Source organism: Piliocolobus tephrosceles, chromosome 1, assembly GCF_002776525.5.
Source record: "Piliocolobus tephrosceles isolate RC106 chromosome 1, ASM277652v3, whole genome shotgun sequence".
NCBI classification, from domain to species: Eukaryota; Metazoa; Chordata; class Mammalia; order Primates; family Cercopithecidae; genus Piliocolobus; species Piliocolobus tephrosceles.
The window spans coordinates 159,314,941-159,332,541 of record NC_045434.1 but is presented as its reverse complement, the minus strand read 5'-3'; the positions used below and the strand labels follow the sequence as shown (position 1 = coordinate 159,332,541).

At 34.3% G+C, this 17,601-nt stretch overlaps 1 protein-coding gene across 6 annotated transcripts in view; it reads left to right on the top strand.

The window, feature by feature from the left end:
- Positions 1-17,601, top strand: part of ATG4C (autophagy related 4C cysteine peptidase) — an 85,536-nt gene that overhangs the window by 45,903 nt on the left and 22,032 nt on the right. For all 6 annotated transcript variants that reach the window (XM_023194975.1, XM_023194970.2, XM_023194973.2 and 3 more), the window contains exons 7-10: positions 2,792-2,928; positions 7,856-7,934; positions 8,594-8,670; positions 15,366-15,485. In XM_023194975.1, coding sequence (XP_023050743.1) covers positions 2,792-2,928; positions 7,856-7,934; positions 8,594-8,670; positions 15,366-15,485 — 413 coding nt within the window. The remainder of the gene's footprint in view (positions 1-2,791; positions 2,929-7,855; positions 7,935-8,593; positions 8,671-15,365; positions 15,486-17,601) is intronic.

The following is a 17,601-nucleotide window of genomic DNA, read 5'->3' as shown; positions in this document are numbered from 1 at the left end:
CTGTTGCCCACGTTGGAGTGCAGTGGTACGATCTCGGCTCACTGCAACCTCCGCCTCCCGAGTTCAAGTGATTCTTCTGCCTCAGCCTCCCGAGTAGCTGGGATTACAGGTGCCTGCCACCATGCCCGGCTAATTTTTTGTATTTTTAGTAGAGACAGTGTTTCGCCATGTTGACCAGGCTGGCCTCGAACTCCTGACCTCAAGTGATCCACCCACCTTGGCCTCCCAAAGTGCTAGGATCACAGGTGTGACCCACTGCGCTTGGCTGAACTGATCACTTTCTACTACCTGTAAGTGACCATTCCCTATTTTTTATTTTATTTTATTTTGACATGGAGTCTAGCTCTGTCACCCAGGCTGGAGTACAGTGGCGTGATCTCCACTCACTGCAAGCTCCACCTCCCGGGTTCACGCCGTTCTCCTGCCTCAGCCTCCCAAGTAGCTGGGACTACAGGCGCCCGCCACCACGCCCGGCTAATTTTTTTGTATTTTTACTAGAGATGGGGTTTCACCATGTTAGCCAGGATGGTCTTGATCTCCTGACCTCGTGATCCGCCCACCTCTGCCTCCCAAAGTGCTGGGTTACAGGCATGAGCCACCGTGCCCCGCCGACCATTCCCTGTTTTTACAGTTACCTTTGTTCAAGCCCCCATCATCTCTTGCTGGATAATTGCAATGGCTTTGTAACTGTTCTCTGTGCTGTAGCCCTTGCCCCTGTAGCCTATTTTAGTTTTAGAGTAAAATGAAAGCAAATTTATTAAGTAAAGGAATAAAAAAATTGCTACTCCATAGGCAGAGCAGCCCCTTGCCTGTGCAGTCTATTATGAACACAGGAAACAGGCTGTTAAACTATGAGTCAGATTAGTACATCCCTAAACAATTCTTCAATGGTTTCCCATCACTGAAAAACTGGTCTTTATAATGGTTTTCAAGAGTTCACACAATCTGTCTTCATTCTCCTCTATATAATGTTATCTTCTAATTCCATTTCCTCCTACTGTACCCCTTGTTTACTTCCCTCCAGAAGACTGTCCTCTTGTTCCTGGGACATGCTAATTATACTTCTGCCTTAAGATATTTGTACTTTTTGATCTTTTAACTTGGAATGCTTTTCCCCTAGGTATCTGTATTACTTGGTTTCTTTCTTTTGGTCTTGACTCAAATATTACTTTCTCATAAGATCTTCCCTGACCACCTTATTTTAAATTGCCTTGCCCTCAGCATTTCCTGTTTACCCTTCTCTCTTTGTTTTTTCAAAACACACATCACCATCTCTATTTCCTCCATGAGCATGCATGCTCAAGGAGAGTGGGAATTTTTCTGTTTTGCCTACTGCTGAAAGCCCAGTGTCATATAGTAGCTAGCTGTCAATAAGTATCTATTGAATACACAAATCAGATAGGTATTTTTTTAAAACTTTTATTTTAGATTCAGGGGTACATGTGGTACTTGGTAGATAGGTAAACTTATGTCACAGGTGTTTGTTGTACAGATTATTTCATCACCCAGATATTACACCTGGTACCCAGTGGTTATTTTTTCTGCTCCTCTCTTTCCTCCCACCCTCCACCCTCAAGTATACGCGAGTGTCTATTGTTCCCTTCTTTGTGTTCGAGAGTTCTAATCATTTAGCTCCTACTTTTAAGTGAGAACATGCAGTATTTGGTTTTCTGTTCCTGTGTTAGTTTGCTAAGGATAATGGCCTCCAGCTTCAACCATGTTGCCACAAAAGACGTGATCTCATTCTCTTTTAGGGTTGCATAGTATTCCATGGTGTATATGTACCACATTTTCTTTAATCTGTCAGATGGGCACTTAGGTTGATTCTGTGTCTTTGCTGTTGTGAATAGTGCTGCAGTGAACATTCGTGTGCATGTGTCCTTATGGTAGAATGATTTATATTTTCCTGGGTATATACCCAATAATGATTGCTAGGTCAAATGGTAGTTTTGTTTTTAACTCTTTGAGGAATTGCCATACTTCTTTTCTACAATGGTTAAACTAATTTACACTCCCACCAGTGGTATATAAGCATTCCCTTTTCTCCACAACTTCGCCAGCATCTGTTACCTTTAGACTTTTTAATAATAGCCATTCTGACTGGTGTGAGATGGTATCTCATTGTGGTTTTGATTTGCATTTCTCTAATGATCAGTGGTATTAAGCTTTTTAAAATATGCTTATTGGCTACATGTATGTCTTCTTTTGAAAAGTGTCTTTTCATGTCCTTTGCCCACATTTTAATGGAGTTGTTTGTTTTTCTCTTGTAAATTTGTTTAAGTTCCTTACACATGCTGAATATTAGACCTTTGTCAGATGTCTAGTTTGCAAATATTTTCACACATTCAATAGGTTATCTGTTTACTATTTTGATAGTTTCTTTTGCTGTGCAGAAGCTCTTAGTTTAATTAGATCCCATTTGTCAATTTTTGCTTTTGTTGCGATTGTTTTTGGTGTCTTTGTCTTGAAATCTTTGCCTGTTCCTATGTCCAGGATGGTATTGCCTAGGTTGTCTTCTAGGGTTTTTATAGTTTTGAGTTTTACTTTTAAGTCTTTAATCTATCTTGAGTTGATTTTTGTACATGGTGTAAGGAAGTGGTCCAGCTTCAGTCTTCTGTGTATGGCTAGCCAGTTATCCTAGTGGTATTTTTAACTTACTAAGACATTTCTGGTGATGCCAGAGATGACATAGCCAGCTGTCCATTGCGGGTGGAGGATAAATTTGGGTAAAAATATTTCTGAAAATCACTTTTATATAAAATTTAATACATATTCATTATGTTTTTCTCAGTTTACAATTGTGATGTAATTGATAAACAGAGTGCTTCCATGACTTCTGATAATGCAGATGACAAAGCTGTTATTATTCTAGTTCCTGTTAGACTTGGTGGAGAAAGAACCAACACCGACTACTTAGAATTTGTGAAGGTATGAAATAAGCGCTGATTTTTTTTAAGGCAATACTAGCTAATATGAAAAATATAGAAGGTTTGCAATTTTTTTTTCTGTTAAATGAGTAGTGATGATTTTACAGTTGTATGTCGTAAAGTTTGACATTAGAGATTTTAAATTTCAGTATTATAAGACCAATGTGAGTTGAAGAGCACAGTGTTCTATAACAATGAAAAGCCTTTTAATCTTTGTAGCTAATCAGGGAGACACAAATGCAGCAATAATAATAACCTGTAATATAGTTACAGTTTCATTATTCTTATTTGTAATTTTAAGTATGTATCTTTATTCATAAAACTAGCATTAAACTATATCATATTAATTATTGAAAAAACTCTATTACTGCTGTATTATCTCATAATATGTTTCCTGTGACACCATGATGTCAATAAGAGATGAGATTATTTATGTAGATAGAAATAATGAAGATAGGAAGATAGTATTTGGAGGAGTTCCAACTTTGTTTTTTTTTATCTTAGCCAGTTAAAAATCGGTTCTTTGTGGAGCACATTGTTTGGTTTCTTGCACCAAAAGAACCTGTGTAGTTATGCTATCTTGTTTTGGGCACCAAGACATTCACTTATGATAAAATATCTTGGAAATAGTTTCTGATTAAGTGAAAGCTTTTAGATTTTTTCGTAGTTTCAATAAAATTCTTCATTTTTTAGTAGTCTCTTTTTGTAGCAATAGTTGGAATTCTTCTTTAACTGGAGTGTTTTGGGATATAGTAATGTTGAAATAAAGTCTGGATCTGTCTTTTATGATTAATAACAATTTGTTCCTTCCATGAGGCATTAATCCCATATTATGGTCTCTGTATATTTAGTTGGAACATCTGTTCTCAGGATAGATTGTGCTAATTCTAGAAATCTAAAGCAATTGTTTTTAACATATGTTACATGGAAGTTTTTTAGCTAGTATACGGGCTTTTCTTAATAGTTACTAAGATTTTGGAAGCACATTTGTTACAGTAACAATACTGTGATATATCAATAACATATTAATCTTCCAAATAAAGGTAAGGTTTTGATGTCTGACATGTATCTTTAGTAGGGTTATTGGTGCAGTGTGAGAAACTGTGAACCACTTCATGTAGAGAAGCTGTTGAGGGTTTTGAGATTTCTGACATGTTGTCATCTCTAGGTGGGTTCTAATCAAATCTGAACTGGATTCTTTTTTGCCTTCTCTACTACCATGAGATGATTAGAAACTGATGCGGTCTTGGAACTGATTCCTTTAGCCAAAGTTTCATTCCTGGTGGAATGGGCTGCAGATGGCTTCAGGCATGTTTCATCTGACTGAGGACTTTGCTATTTGGTGGTATTGATAGTATTCATCAGATGGTCACACTGCCTAATGCTCTTGAGTGATTCATGGTTAATAGCTTAACCATGGTTTGTAGTGAAATGTAGCATCCTGCTACATTGTATGAGGAGAAGGAAATTTGGTGTGTGTTTTATTAGTCCTTACCACAGGAGGTTTATTTATTTATATTAATTTTTTTAAGGACCTGGAATGAGGAAAATCCAGGATGTTCTTTTTCTTCAGCAAGACAAATTAGGACTTTTCTTTTTGTAGTGAAACAAACTATGGTTAAGCTGTAGTGAAACAAACTATGGTTAAGCTGTTAAACAAACTATGGTGAAGCCTCAGTACCTAACATATAGGAGTTACTCAATACATATTTGTTAACCCTAATTTTTATAATACTTTTCAATATAAATTTATCTAAAAGACATAGAAAAGTTAAGTGATACATTCAAGTTCAGATAGCAAACTGGTAGCAGAGACTAGACTTTTCTTGACTCTTAAGTTTGTTTTTCATATTTTTCTCTAACACATGAACTTTTTGAAAGGTAACATTTTCTTGAACTTCTACTAACTCTATTTACACTGTAGTCCACTAAAGTGGGAGAGCAGTGACTGATGAAACATTTTGATTTTCCAGTTAGGTAAAAATGGCTGTAATGGTTAGGATTACAGCCATTACATCCATTAGGATTACATCCATTAGGATTACAGCTAGGCTGTAATGGTTAGGCTGTAATGGAGTAGGTTATATGATAGGTATTACGTTTGGCCAGAGGGAATGGTTGAGTCAAACCCCAATTGAGAACATGTAAAGAGGTATTCACTTAGAAGTGAAAAGGTAGTGTGTTCATTAGCCCTAAAAGAAAAATATTTTTTTTCTTTTTTTCATATATGGTCAGCCATTGTATTTTTTCCTGCCAAACCAATGTACATTGGTGAATCTAAAATTTACCATTTAGTTCTATTTTTCAAATTTATTAAACAAGGTATTTCAGAGATAGTGCCAACATAGCATTCTGCTACATTGTATGAGAAGAAGGAAATTTGTTGTGTGCTTTATTAGTCCTTACCACAGGAGGTTTATTTATTTATGTATGTATATATTTTTAAGGACCTGGAATGAAGAAAATCCAATATGTTCTTTTTCTTCAGTGAGACAAATTAGGACTTTTCTTTTTGACTGATTACTCCAGTCTTATTTATTGCTTCATGGATACAGCTCAATAAATTTTCACCACTAGAAAAATAACTGTGAAGAAGCTCTTTTAGGAACTGAAAAGTGTTTCAATCCGAAGATACAGCCTCTTATATGTAATGGCATTCTAGCTCCTAATCTGCTTCTAAGCATTTATTGCTAAACCTATTGCTCTAATGCGTTGCAAGGGAAATACAGATGTCAAGAACCAAAGTCTTTCTTCTATTACTTAAAACCATTCGTTTTCTGAGGAGAGTCAGTGACAATCCTTGCTATATATTTTTTTCTTTCTTTCCTCAGTTGTAAGAGACAGAACTTTCACTGCCTCACAGGTCTCTATGATATAAACATTGCATTTCAACTGATTAGACTGCCTCACGGTAAAGTAAGGCACTCTCTAATTGTATTAAGGATTTTTATTTAGGGGGAAAACAGTAGAATTCTTTATTGATAAGTAACTTTTTACTATTTAGTGAGATTTTTGATACAATTTTATCTTTATTTTTAGTTAGCTCGAAGATTTTAACCTGATATGCCTTCTCTGTTTTATTTAACTTTTTTTAGTTGCAGCTCTCCATTTCAGAAAAAACTTTATGATATTTTTACAATACTAAAAATATACAAGTTTGTTCTTTAGAGGGTGTCCGAGTCCATTTTTTCCTGCTATAACAGAATACTGGAGACTGAGTAATTTATAGAGAACAGAAATTTATTCTCTCACAGTTCTGGAGGATGGAAAATCTAAGATCAAAGCACTGGCATCTGATGAGGGTCTCCTTGCTGCGCTCTCACGTGGTGGAAGGCAGAAGGGCCGAAAGGGAGTGAACGCTGTCCTCATGTGGCAGAGAAGCAGGAGAGAGAACCCACTCCTACAAGTCCTTTTTATAGCAACATTGAGATTTTTGATACAATTTTATCTTTATTTTTAGTTAGCTCTAAGATTTTAACCTGATATCTCGTTCATGCAAGCTCTGCCCTCATGACTTCTAAACACCTCCGCACAGGCTCCAGCTTTCAACACTGTATTGGGGATTAAGTTCCCACACATGAATTTTGGAGGGAATAAAAATGTTCAAACTATAGTGGAGGGTTACTTATAACAGTGAGAACTTGGAACGACTTACATATTTATAGTGAAAGTTTTAAAGCACATTTTTGTTGTCATCATAAAATAGAATATTTTTCAGCTACTACATATTGTTAATATAGATTTCTATTGATAGGAAAAGATATTCATGACATAATGAGCAACAAAAGGTTACAATGGCATATGTTGTGAGATTTCACATATATAAAGTTGTATTTGTAAATCTCTGTGCGTATATATATAATATAGACAGATGTTAAGAAGGTATTCCCTCAAATGTTAATAATGATGAGCTTTGGTGTTGGAATTTTGGAAAAGTTTTACTTTTTTCTGTATTTCCTGTATGTTTGTGTGTTCTCTATGGTTTGGTTACTTGTTAAAGGAAAAAGAACATTTGTCCATATATTCTTTATTTTTGTATCTTATAGATTTCAAAACATCCTCTCATTTAAGAGAAGAAAAGCTTAACTATTGTTTAATAGTTTTGGGATTTTATAACCTATACTTTATCATTGTTTGTGTTTTATAGGATATATCAAAATTATTGCAGGAACTATTGATAAGACATTAATTCATTCCGCTAGACATTTTAAACTTACTCAATTGGACATGTTTTTAAAAAGATATAGAGTTGATTTGGCCTAACTTAGAGTTCTACTTAGAATAGATTGCTGAGGGGTGTATTAAATAATTTATTGTGGTATTCCTGATATTTTATGATTAGTAAAATAAATTGGCTTTAAATGCAGTAATAATTATTATTTTCCTTGGATTAAGTTGTTTTCATTACTCTTTATATTTATTTCAAATGAAGTAGCATAAAAAATTTGAGTGAATGCCATTGATTAGAAAATGGCTTTCAGTTTGTGATTCTAAGACTCAAGGTTCAATGAAAACAGCAATAAGGTCTAAGAACTATTGTTAGCATTTCAAAAAGCCTGACAAAAATTTTACGTTGATCACAGTGAGGCTGCACCAGCTAACTGGAAGGCTAAGTGTATTGGCTTTGGCAGGAATTTTATTGCCTTAAGGTGATAAAATTGATTATCTCTCTATGTAGTAGTTGTTTAATGTTGTTGAGCAACATGCTGATCAAAATATTTGATTTGTCATGTTAATGTTGAGTGATTTAAAGAAGAGGAAGGCAGTTTGGAAGACAAGTGGATTTCAGAACCTGGGTGCAAATGTAATATAAATGATAACTGGTAGTGGTAAATTTGGGAACTACTAATATTAGTAATAGAAATTGGTTTGCTTTGAATAATTACCACTTGTCTCTTGACTAAATCTGTATTAATTTTTTTTGGCAGGGTATTTTAAGCTTGGAATATTGTGTGGGTATTATTGGTGGCAAACCTAAACAGTCATATTACTTTGCTGGATTTCAAGGTTAGTGATTTAGTAAAATATATTTCTTCATTATTTTCTTTTAAAAGTCAGAAAGTTAATATGAGATCATCTGGAAACAGGATGATTAACAGAGCAAAGAGAGTACATTATACATTCATCAGTCCTACTATAGCCACTCATTTGTCATTTGGTCCACAACATAATTAGATTCTGTAAAATGTATGTTTAATTTCTGTTATTGCATAAACAAGGCATAATTTATTGGTTGCACTAAACTTCAGAAGACATTGCTGCCACATTCTGGCAGTTGCTATTTACATATTTACTTTTTACCAGTTTTAGTGGTGCAAGTTGATGATAAAATGACAAGCAATATGTTCTTCCTGTCAAGATAAAGAAGTGCAATACATTTTTCATATGCAAACTGTAGAATATAATTGTGTGTTTGTGAAAGTAATTTTATCACCAAAAATTAAATGACAGTCTCATCACTTTATAAAAATTCTGCTTATACAAGCATATTTGATTATGCAAAAGTTAATCTATCCTGTGCAAACCTATGTTTCAGTCAATGAGTATCAGTCTGGCAAGCTGTTACTCCCAGATTTTTTTCAGCTATTCTACATAGAAATTGGATTGTAAGCAGTGTAATAATAAGGTGTTTTTTGAATTACTTGTCTTCTGTTTTGTCCTTGTAGATGACAGTTTGATTTACATGGATCCTCATTACTGCCAGTCTTTTGTAGATGTCAGCATAAAGGATTTCCCTCTTGAGGTACTATGGATAAAGAGCTGATACTGTTTTCTTACCATATGAAGTAAACTAATTATTTAGAGATGTGCTAAGTAGCTATACTTTTATAGTATTATAACTGCTGGTTAATAATCAATATTTTACTGATTTATAGAACCATAATTAACACAGTGGTCAAAGGTTAAGTGCTTTGTTGCTGAATTTTAATTTATGATATACTTTTTTCTTCATTTATCTTTGTCTCTAACTTGTTAGAAACCCTGGCCGTACTAAAATAAATGATCAAGTCTCCAAGTAATTTTGTATAGCGACAGCTAAACAGTACTGAAGAATTTAAAATGTTAGGCCTGTTTAAAAAAAAAGAAAAATAGAAGGGGATAGACGGGTTAGAGTAACAAAGCGACTTAATGAGATTATCTGCTAAATTATTTTGCTTTGAGTACAGTAATTAAATCTTAGCCTTTAGTTGGAAGTTTTTAAGAGCTTAGTTGGGTTTCTAATTTTTTTTTTTTTAGTTTTTATTTCTTAACCTCTTCTTTTCCTTTATATAGGTCATTTATTTTGTGATCCAGTATTTTTTCAGAAAAATTTGAGAGTACATAAATGAAACATGAAATTATTACATGGTTTTGATTGTTTTCCCAGTTGGTGCTTTTACAGACTAAAGTAATTTTACAGAATAAAATAATTTAAATCACTTGAGTGTCATGGATCACTAATTTTCAAGGACTCAATGAGTTGCAAATGTAGTTGAATACTTTGTTTTAGTAATTGCTTGCTAGCTAATATTAACACCTAATAGTATTTAAGAGGTAGAATGTTGAAAACAGATAAACCACAAGGTTAAAATCTGGTTCAGAAAGATACATTATAAAACATTTTGGCATCCTTTGTAAACTATTACTTCAATTAAAGTATAAGCATCTGGAGGCCAGACATCAGGTCTATTTTGTTCTTTCATAGTATCTTGCACCTTAATAAATATTTGCTAGTTGACTGATTGATACTGGGGAAGGCACTACAGAATAATTGTGCCATATGAACTACATTGTAATTCTCTTTCTGCCTTTTGGTCTTGTAGCACTGATTCTTGTGTCCAAGTTACATTTCCAGTAGATCACTGCCAAATTGACTCCTTATAAACAGTAGATACTTGAGATTTAGATGAAAATTGTTCTTAGTATTTTAGTATTACCTAAATAAGCAAATTAAAAGATTATTGGTCTGATTATTTTGGCCAGTAGAGAGAAATTATCCATCTGATATTTTGAGACACTGCAAAGATACCAAGCAAATGTATATCCTGGCTATGTGTATACAATCAAAATTAGAAAGGCTTCAACTCATTATTGGGAGACTGTTGCAGCACTCCAGGAGGGACTTATTAATAATAAAGGTTTGAAGTAGGCTAGTGAATAGTGAAAATGGAAAGGAATACTTGCTTTTAAGATTTTACTGTGTAAGGTAAAATTTGTTAAAATTGACTTCTTAAATGCACAGAAACATTTCTTATATATTGGGACACTTATAGAATGGGTTTATAGATGTTATATTTTTGAGATTCTGGTAGAATATCTTAATCTGTGTGGAAAATTCCTCTTAAAAATTTTTATTTTTCTGCAATGAAGGGATTTATTTTAGTTAGTAGCATCACTTGTTTTCCTATGAAAGTATAATATAAAAATTATATCAAGTTGTAGAGGAATAAAATTTCACTTTTTGCTTTTAATCATCTTTTAAGTTTATAATACACCAATTGAAGGTGTTTTAACTACCCTGTATTACTAACCATCCTCGCTTCACTATACTGCTTGTATATTTATAGCTAGTGAAATTTTGTAGTTGATTAATATAAAAAATTATATGCATATTCTAAAACCACAATTATACTTCAGTTATTAAAATCATTTTTGTAGGGAACTTTTTGGATCAGTATTTTTTTTGGTTAATAGATGGAGAAATTGAAATCTCAAATCATTCATTGATTCCACATAAATAATTGCTGGTAGTCCTTTGATATTTTGAGTGCTCTAAATCTAATAGATTGTGAAATTTTAAGGAAGTGGGATGATATGAGAATATTTGAGATTGAAGAAGAGATTTAAACAGATTGTATCTTTTGTTGTTCTTACAGTGTTGAATTTCTACATTTCTAGAATTGAACTCTTAACATTTTGAAACCAAATCAGACTAACTCATTTCTTTCTTTTTTAATGAGCATTTTCTAGGTGCAAGGGATTGTCCTAAACTCTTGAGTCCTTTGTTGAATTCTTCTTCTCTGTGTTTCCAAGTGTTTTGATTATATACATTTCTATTAATGTTTAATTCTTGTGACATTTTCTTCTGAAATAAATTAGTATATACTATTGAATTTCTATACTAACCTTTAAGAGACTCTTCCTCATTTTTAGCTATCTTCACTGAGTTTTTAACACATTGTGAAGTGAGCATCAGCAGTTATATTTGGATCCTAAGTCTAGTATTGAAGATATGCCAGGGATATCTTTGGTTAGGATTTAGGAATGGAGGCACATGGTTCAGTGTGAGGGCACATTATAATGTAGAAACTCACACTGTAATTTTCAAACAGAAAATGAGGTTCAGAGGAGCAGCATGAGCAACCTTAAACAAAAGTCATCAAAGAACAACTTGAAATTAGAAGGGAATGAGAAGAGACCCCAAATGGGCTTTGGCAGTGAGGGTATGTAAGAAAAGCTTTATTGATAGACATGTTAGTTTGTTCTGATTACTGGGTCCCCAATTCCAAATGTCAGATTTTAGGAGGTTCATACAGTGGTAACTGTTTTAATCTATCTTAGGAAATTCAGAAATAGTGGCAGTAAAGCTATTAGAATTATGTATGTGGGCATCTAGATAGATTGGATGAGTGAATTCATCAGTGAAAGATAATACCCTTTATGAATTACACATGTGAACTGCAATTAGTAGTAGGTTTTTTTGTGTTGTTTTTTGGGTGGAGGATAGGGTTTTGCTCTGTTACCACTCAGGTTGGAGTGTAGTGTGTAATCACAGCCCACTGTGGCCTTGACCTTCTGGGCTTCAGTAATCTCCCCACCTTAGCCACTCAAGTAGTTGGGACCACAGGTGCGTGCCACCATACCCGGTTAATTATCAGTAGGTACTTTTAGTAAGGGTATTTTTAAATTAACTGTCTTGGGTTAATTATCAGTAGGTACTTTTTAGTAAGGGTATTTTCTAATTAACTGTCTTAGGAAGCTTCATCTGAATCACCAAAATAGCATAGCTGTACCTATAAGCATATGTTTCAGTGTTGTTTTTGTATGTTTAGGTAATCAGACTTCACTATTCTAAACAATAAGCTTAGAATAGTGTCTGTCATTTTGTAGGTGCCTAATAACTATTACAGCAATTGGTAAATAATGTATCAAAAATGGAAATAAATGGGAATTGATTCTCCCTGGCCAGTATTTCCAGAATCACTGTTACAGAAGTGTATCTGGTGAATACTCCTTAAAGTGCGTTTGTCAAGTAGATGCTACTCCTCTTACCATTGAATTTTAAAAATTGAAAAAAATCTTAAGTGCATAGCTCAAAAATTATCATGAAGTGAACATAGCCCTGAATGAGGAAAATATTTGAAAGTTTAACTTGTTCTGCAATAGACAACAATTGCGAATTGTAAATTCATGTTGGTTGGCCTTAGAATCTTCTTGGGTGAACAAAATGATATGAATAGCCAGGCATGATGGCTCCTGCCTGTAATCCCTCCACTTTGGGAGGCCAAGGTGGGTGGATCACCTAAGGTCAGGAGTTTGAGACCAGCCTGGCCAACATGATGAAACCCCATCTCTACTAAAAATACAAAAAAAATTAGCCCGTCGTGGTGGCACGTGCCTGTAATCCCAGCTACTCGAGAGGCTGAGGCAGAGGAATTGCTTGAACCTTGGAGGCGGAGGTTGCAGTGAGCAGAGATTGCACCACTGCACTCCAGCCTGGGCGACAAGAGTGAAACTTCATCTCAAAGAAAAAAAAAAGTTTAAATGATATAAAATGCCTCTCTGTTGTATGAGTCCTAGTGCTCATGCAGCAATACCCAATAGCAGTTTCAGTGATCAGAGATTTCTATCTGTGTTTTTGTGAATATTTTAAAAGTTCTTTGTAGATATTAAAACAACCATGAATAACAATTTAATATTTGTTATTATCTCTGATAATTGTAGTCAATACAGTGAGATAGTAATAAGACTATGCTGGTTTAGTCTTATTGGTTCCTACATGAAAAGCCTTTTAAAATTTAAAAAGTTTTGTTTTCTAGAGATGGCGTTTTGTTCTGTCACCCAGTGCGGATGGAGTGCAGTGCACCACCATAGTTCACTGGTGCCTCAAACTCCTGGGCTTACGCGATTCTCCCACCTAAGCCTCCCAAGTAGCTGGGACTATAGGTGAACGCCACCACACCTGGCTACTTAAAAATTTTAGAGATAGGGTCCTGCTATGATGCACAAGCTGGTCTCAAACCTCTGTACTCAAGCAATCCTCCCACCTCAACCTCCTGAGTTTCTAGGCACAGGCATGAGCCTTATTCAAGTTCTTACATGAAAACTTTTACCAGTGCTTTACTATAATATAGGATACCCTTGTAGATGAGTTCAAAAATATATTATTAGACCATGTACAAGCTTTTGGCCCTCCTTATCCCCAACTGGAAAAAAAAGTTAAGAAGCATTCCTTGTTACTGTCTTTGGAATGAGCTGGGGAAATGGTTATTTGTAGACACCGTGTATGTAGAATAATTTCTTACAAATATGACTTAGAACTGTGGTGTATACCCTAATATACTCATTCTTCTGTAAATTGTTAACAAATTTGTTTAGCTTTTCTGTGCTTTTCTAGATCTGTTTTAAATATTTCTTTGCAAATATAACAGGTGGATCAATGTTAGAAAAAGTCCAACTAAGATTATACTTGTATTGACTAGTGCCATGGAGGTTCCAGTCTAGCTAGGTTGAATCTCAGTGTGTAAAGTAAGTTAGCTAAGCGTTTTGCAGAAGTCATAGTTTTGAAAACTCGTTTTTTGGCCTATATTAACTGACATATTATTGGATTTGAATCTCATATGCAATTGAACTTTTCATTGGAAAAAAAGCAGCTTGAATGTGTATATTTTGCATATCTTTTGGTGATGATATGGGATACAAATTGGGTCACTAGGATGTACAGGGAGAGAAAGAGTGACTTTAATTGATTTCACCATGAACATAACAAATATGACAACTTGTTTTTCTACATTTTAATAGATAGCATGAAGTTAAAAATCCCTTAGTTTTAGGCATTGAATGTAGGGAAATTATAACTTTATGAGCGCAAATTCAGCTCCCCTCCCCTCCCTTACCCTCACCCCTCCCCTACCCCTCCCCCACCCCTCCCCTCCCCTTCCCTACTTCTCCTCCTCCCCCTTCCCCTCCCCTCCCCTTAATGGAGATAGAATCTTGCCCTCTGACCCAGGCTGAAGTTTAGTGGCATGATCATGTCTTACTGCAGCTTCAAAACTTCTGGGCTCAAGCAGTCCTCCTGCCTCAGCCTCCTGAATAGCTGGGATTGTACATGGGAGCCATAGCACCCAGCTCCTAGATTATTTGTTAATTGAGCTTGTTCTTTAATTCAAATATTTCCCACACTTGTCTCCCATCTACCCAGTTCTCTCCCTTTCCCACAAACTTGTTAATTTTTGTATATCCTTAGTTTATTTATATAAATATGAATATATCGTCTTACATTCTTTTTAATACAAACTTATGTTTTCTACATACAGAAAAAGACTTGGTCACATCAGTGATTTTTAAGGACAGGCAAAGCATTTAAGCATTAAAAACTTTTTTTAAACATAGTACTAAGGTGTGATTGTGAAGAACAAAAAGATTGCAATGATTACTTTTATATTCTGTCCTTTTTCTACTTTTGTATTCCCTAAAGATGCCAAACTCTAGCCAAATCCATTAGCAAGACAGTAGAGAAACTAGGGCAGCCTCCCCAGCCCATTTATATCTGTGGCACTGTGTCTGTTGGAGAAAAGTGAACTAAAGAGACAAAAGGACTGATGAGAAAGAGAGCAAGGACCATAATGGAATGGTTTCACCTGTTCCAGCCTGTTGTCTGAGAAGAAACAAGAATTAAAGCACACTCAAAGAGAAAGTTGAAGAATATGCAGTTCTGTACTAATTGTGTGAATTGCTAAACCCCTCAAGTTGACCTGTTTTTATGTCAGTATAGAACATTTACCTGAATCTGTATATTTGTTTAAAAAGTCTTGATGTCCTTGTTAAAAGGTTAACAAACATTACCCAAAATCTCCAACAAAACAGACTTAACTGCATTTTAATAGAAATGACTAACTCGATTCCAAGCCTTGTACTAGGCTGTGCATATCTTTTTCATCTTTTCAAGTGTTAGAAATGCATACCACTTTTGACACGCTTCCTTTCTTTGGCAGAATGGCACTAATGTCACGAAAGGTTGAAATTTGGTGAATTAAATATATACAAAAGTTGGCTCTTGTGTTTTATAGTTTTGCAGAGTGGGGAGGACCATCTGCATAGGATGAACTAAAACACCATTTGAAAATCATGTTTATAGTGATGAGAAAAAGCTAGATAGAAAATTTTAAATAATAGTTTTATATATACTTGTCTATCAAATAAAGATAAATTAATCCTAAAGAACTTTAAAAATTACAGACATTCCACTGCCCTTCTCCCAAAAAGATGTCGTTTCGAAAAATGGATCCCAGCTGTACAATAGGATTTTACTGTCGAAATGTTCAGGACTTCGAACGAGCTTCTGAAGAAATCACCAAGGTACCTTTATTTAAAATATTGTGTTTGTAAATGACCTAATTTTATTAGAGACAGACTGTCAGAAGGTAAAAACCTGTAAATTATGATATTTTTTAAAATTTCCTCTTGAATGTTAATATTGTTAGGAGTATTGTGTACTGAAAAAAAAAAGCTATTTGAGGAATCTTAGCGTTTGAGGCAAATGAAATAAACTAGTGACCAGCTGAAAGTAGGGATTGGTCCACTAGGTGGCACTGTTGAAATAAAAATCCTTTTGCAAACTGTAGAACGGTGCAAGCAATTAGGTTATATTCTATTTGAAGAAGATTTTAAAAGGGCAATCCCTTAGGGGTAGGAAAAAAATTAATGAAGTATTTGATCAAGCCAAATTGTGCATTATTTCTTGTTAGTCCAAGTGCTTCTTTGATTTTTTTAAAAAGAGAAATGGTATTTTTGGATTTCTCAGAACTGCTTTATCAAATGAGCTGTGTTTTTACCTTCCAATAAGCTTGTCTAATCTGATCTATTCTACTTATAGGATCTTTGAAAGAGGTTTATTTAACTTCTTCTCATTACATTTATACTTCTACATTTTTTTGGTCCTTGAGTACTGCTAAAACATTTATGGTACCTTAATAGCTATCTATATTTAGTACTTTAGAAAATAAAAAAAAGACTACTTTTTAAAGAAGTAAGCATACTTAGCTAGCTCTCTTTATTTGTATCAATAGTTAGGCTATCATTTTATGGTAAGTAAGACCAATGCTAGTCGTTTTTGGGAATTCTTTTTTTTTTTTTTTAAGACCGAGTTTCATTCTTGTTGCCCAGGCTGGAGTGTAATGGCGCGATCTCGGCTCACCGCAACCCCTGCCTCCCAGGTTCAAGCAATTCTCTTGCCTCAGCCTCCTGAGTATCTGGGATTACAAGCATGTGCCACCATGCCTGGCCAATTTTGTATTTTTAGTAGAGACGCGGTTTCTCCATGTTGGTCAGGCTGGTCTCGAACTCCTGACCTCAGAATTCTTAACTGGAGCTTATGTATAATAGTAACTTATTACTGCTTTATTTCCAGTTAATTTTATTCAGGAAAGTGGACATAGTGAGTTGAAATTTTGTTTTTACAATGTAAAAGTGGAATGATAAATAAAATGTTTCATATAAACTAGATTTAGTTTACTTGACCTGCCATATGAAAGAGGAAATTTAACAGGAATATGACAGAAAAGTGAATGAGGAAAGGAGCAAATGAGATATGTGGGAACCATTCCATAGTCTTCATTTCTCACAGTTGTTCTCTTTTCATTCTCCTTTTTCAACATGGAAGGCCAGGTGAACATAACAAAATATATATTTTTCATCTTTCCTCCTATTACTGGAAATTAGTATATGCATTTGCCTATTTTAATTTGACAGTTCTTTGTCTTTACAAAGTATCATGTGTATGCTAAAGTATACAAATACAGGTGATATTGTGATATTTATTGATGTTGATGAACATTTTCCATTAAAAAGTCCCATTTCTCTGTTTCTATTCATTTATTTTCTATCTGGACTAAAATAAATATGTTTAAAACAGTAAAGCAGTTGACTCCTAGAATAGAAACAAACCAGATTATTATTACCAAATTAAAAAAAAACAAAATTAATGAGTTGTGTGTTGATATTTTCTAATTAAAGACAGTTATAGTTTTTACGTTGGAAAAATACTTAGAAATTATTACTCCTGAGCATCAGAATAATATGCATTAAGGTAAAGGGAAATTATATTGAAATGTCTTTTGGAAGTACTGAGAATTGTGTAAGAATCAATTAACTTTGCTGTAATGATATTGTTCTTCTTAAGTGAGTAGCTTTTTGTAGCAGTATCCAAAACTCACCATGTCAGTTAATAACACAGTTTCTTTTGCCTGGAAGGTTATAAGTTAAGCACTTGCCTTTTTTTCTTAAAAACTGAATTGGGCAGTTTTAGTTCGACCAGTTTTTTTTAACCTTTAAAAATTAAATTAACTTAAAATTATTTGTTTCTATATAAGATATATATTTTCAGTTTTCTCATTTTGAAAATGAAGCTGTTAGTCTAGAGTCTCATGTTTAATTCGTAATACCCTGTGAATGAATAACTCCTTATGCTATATGA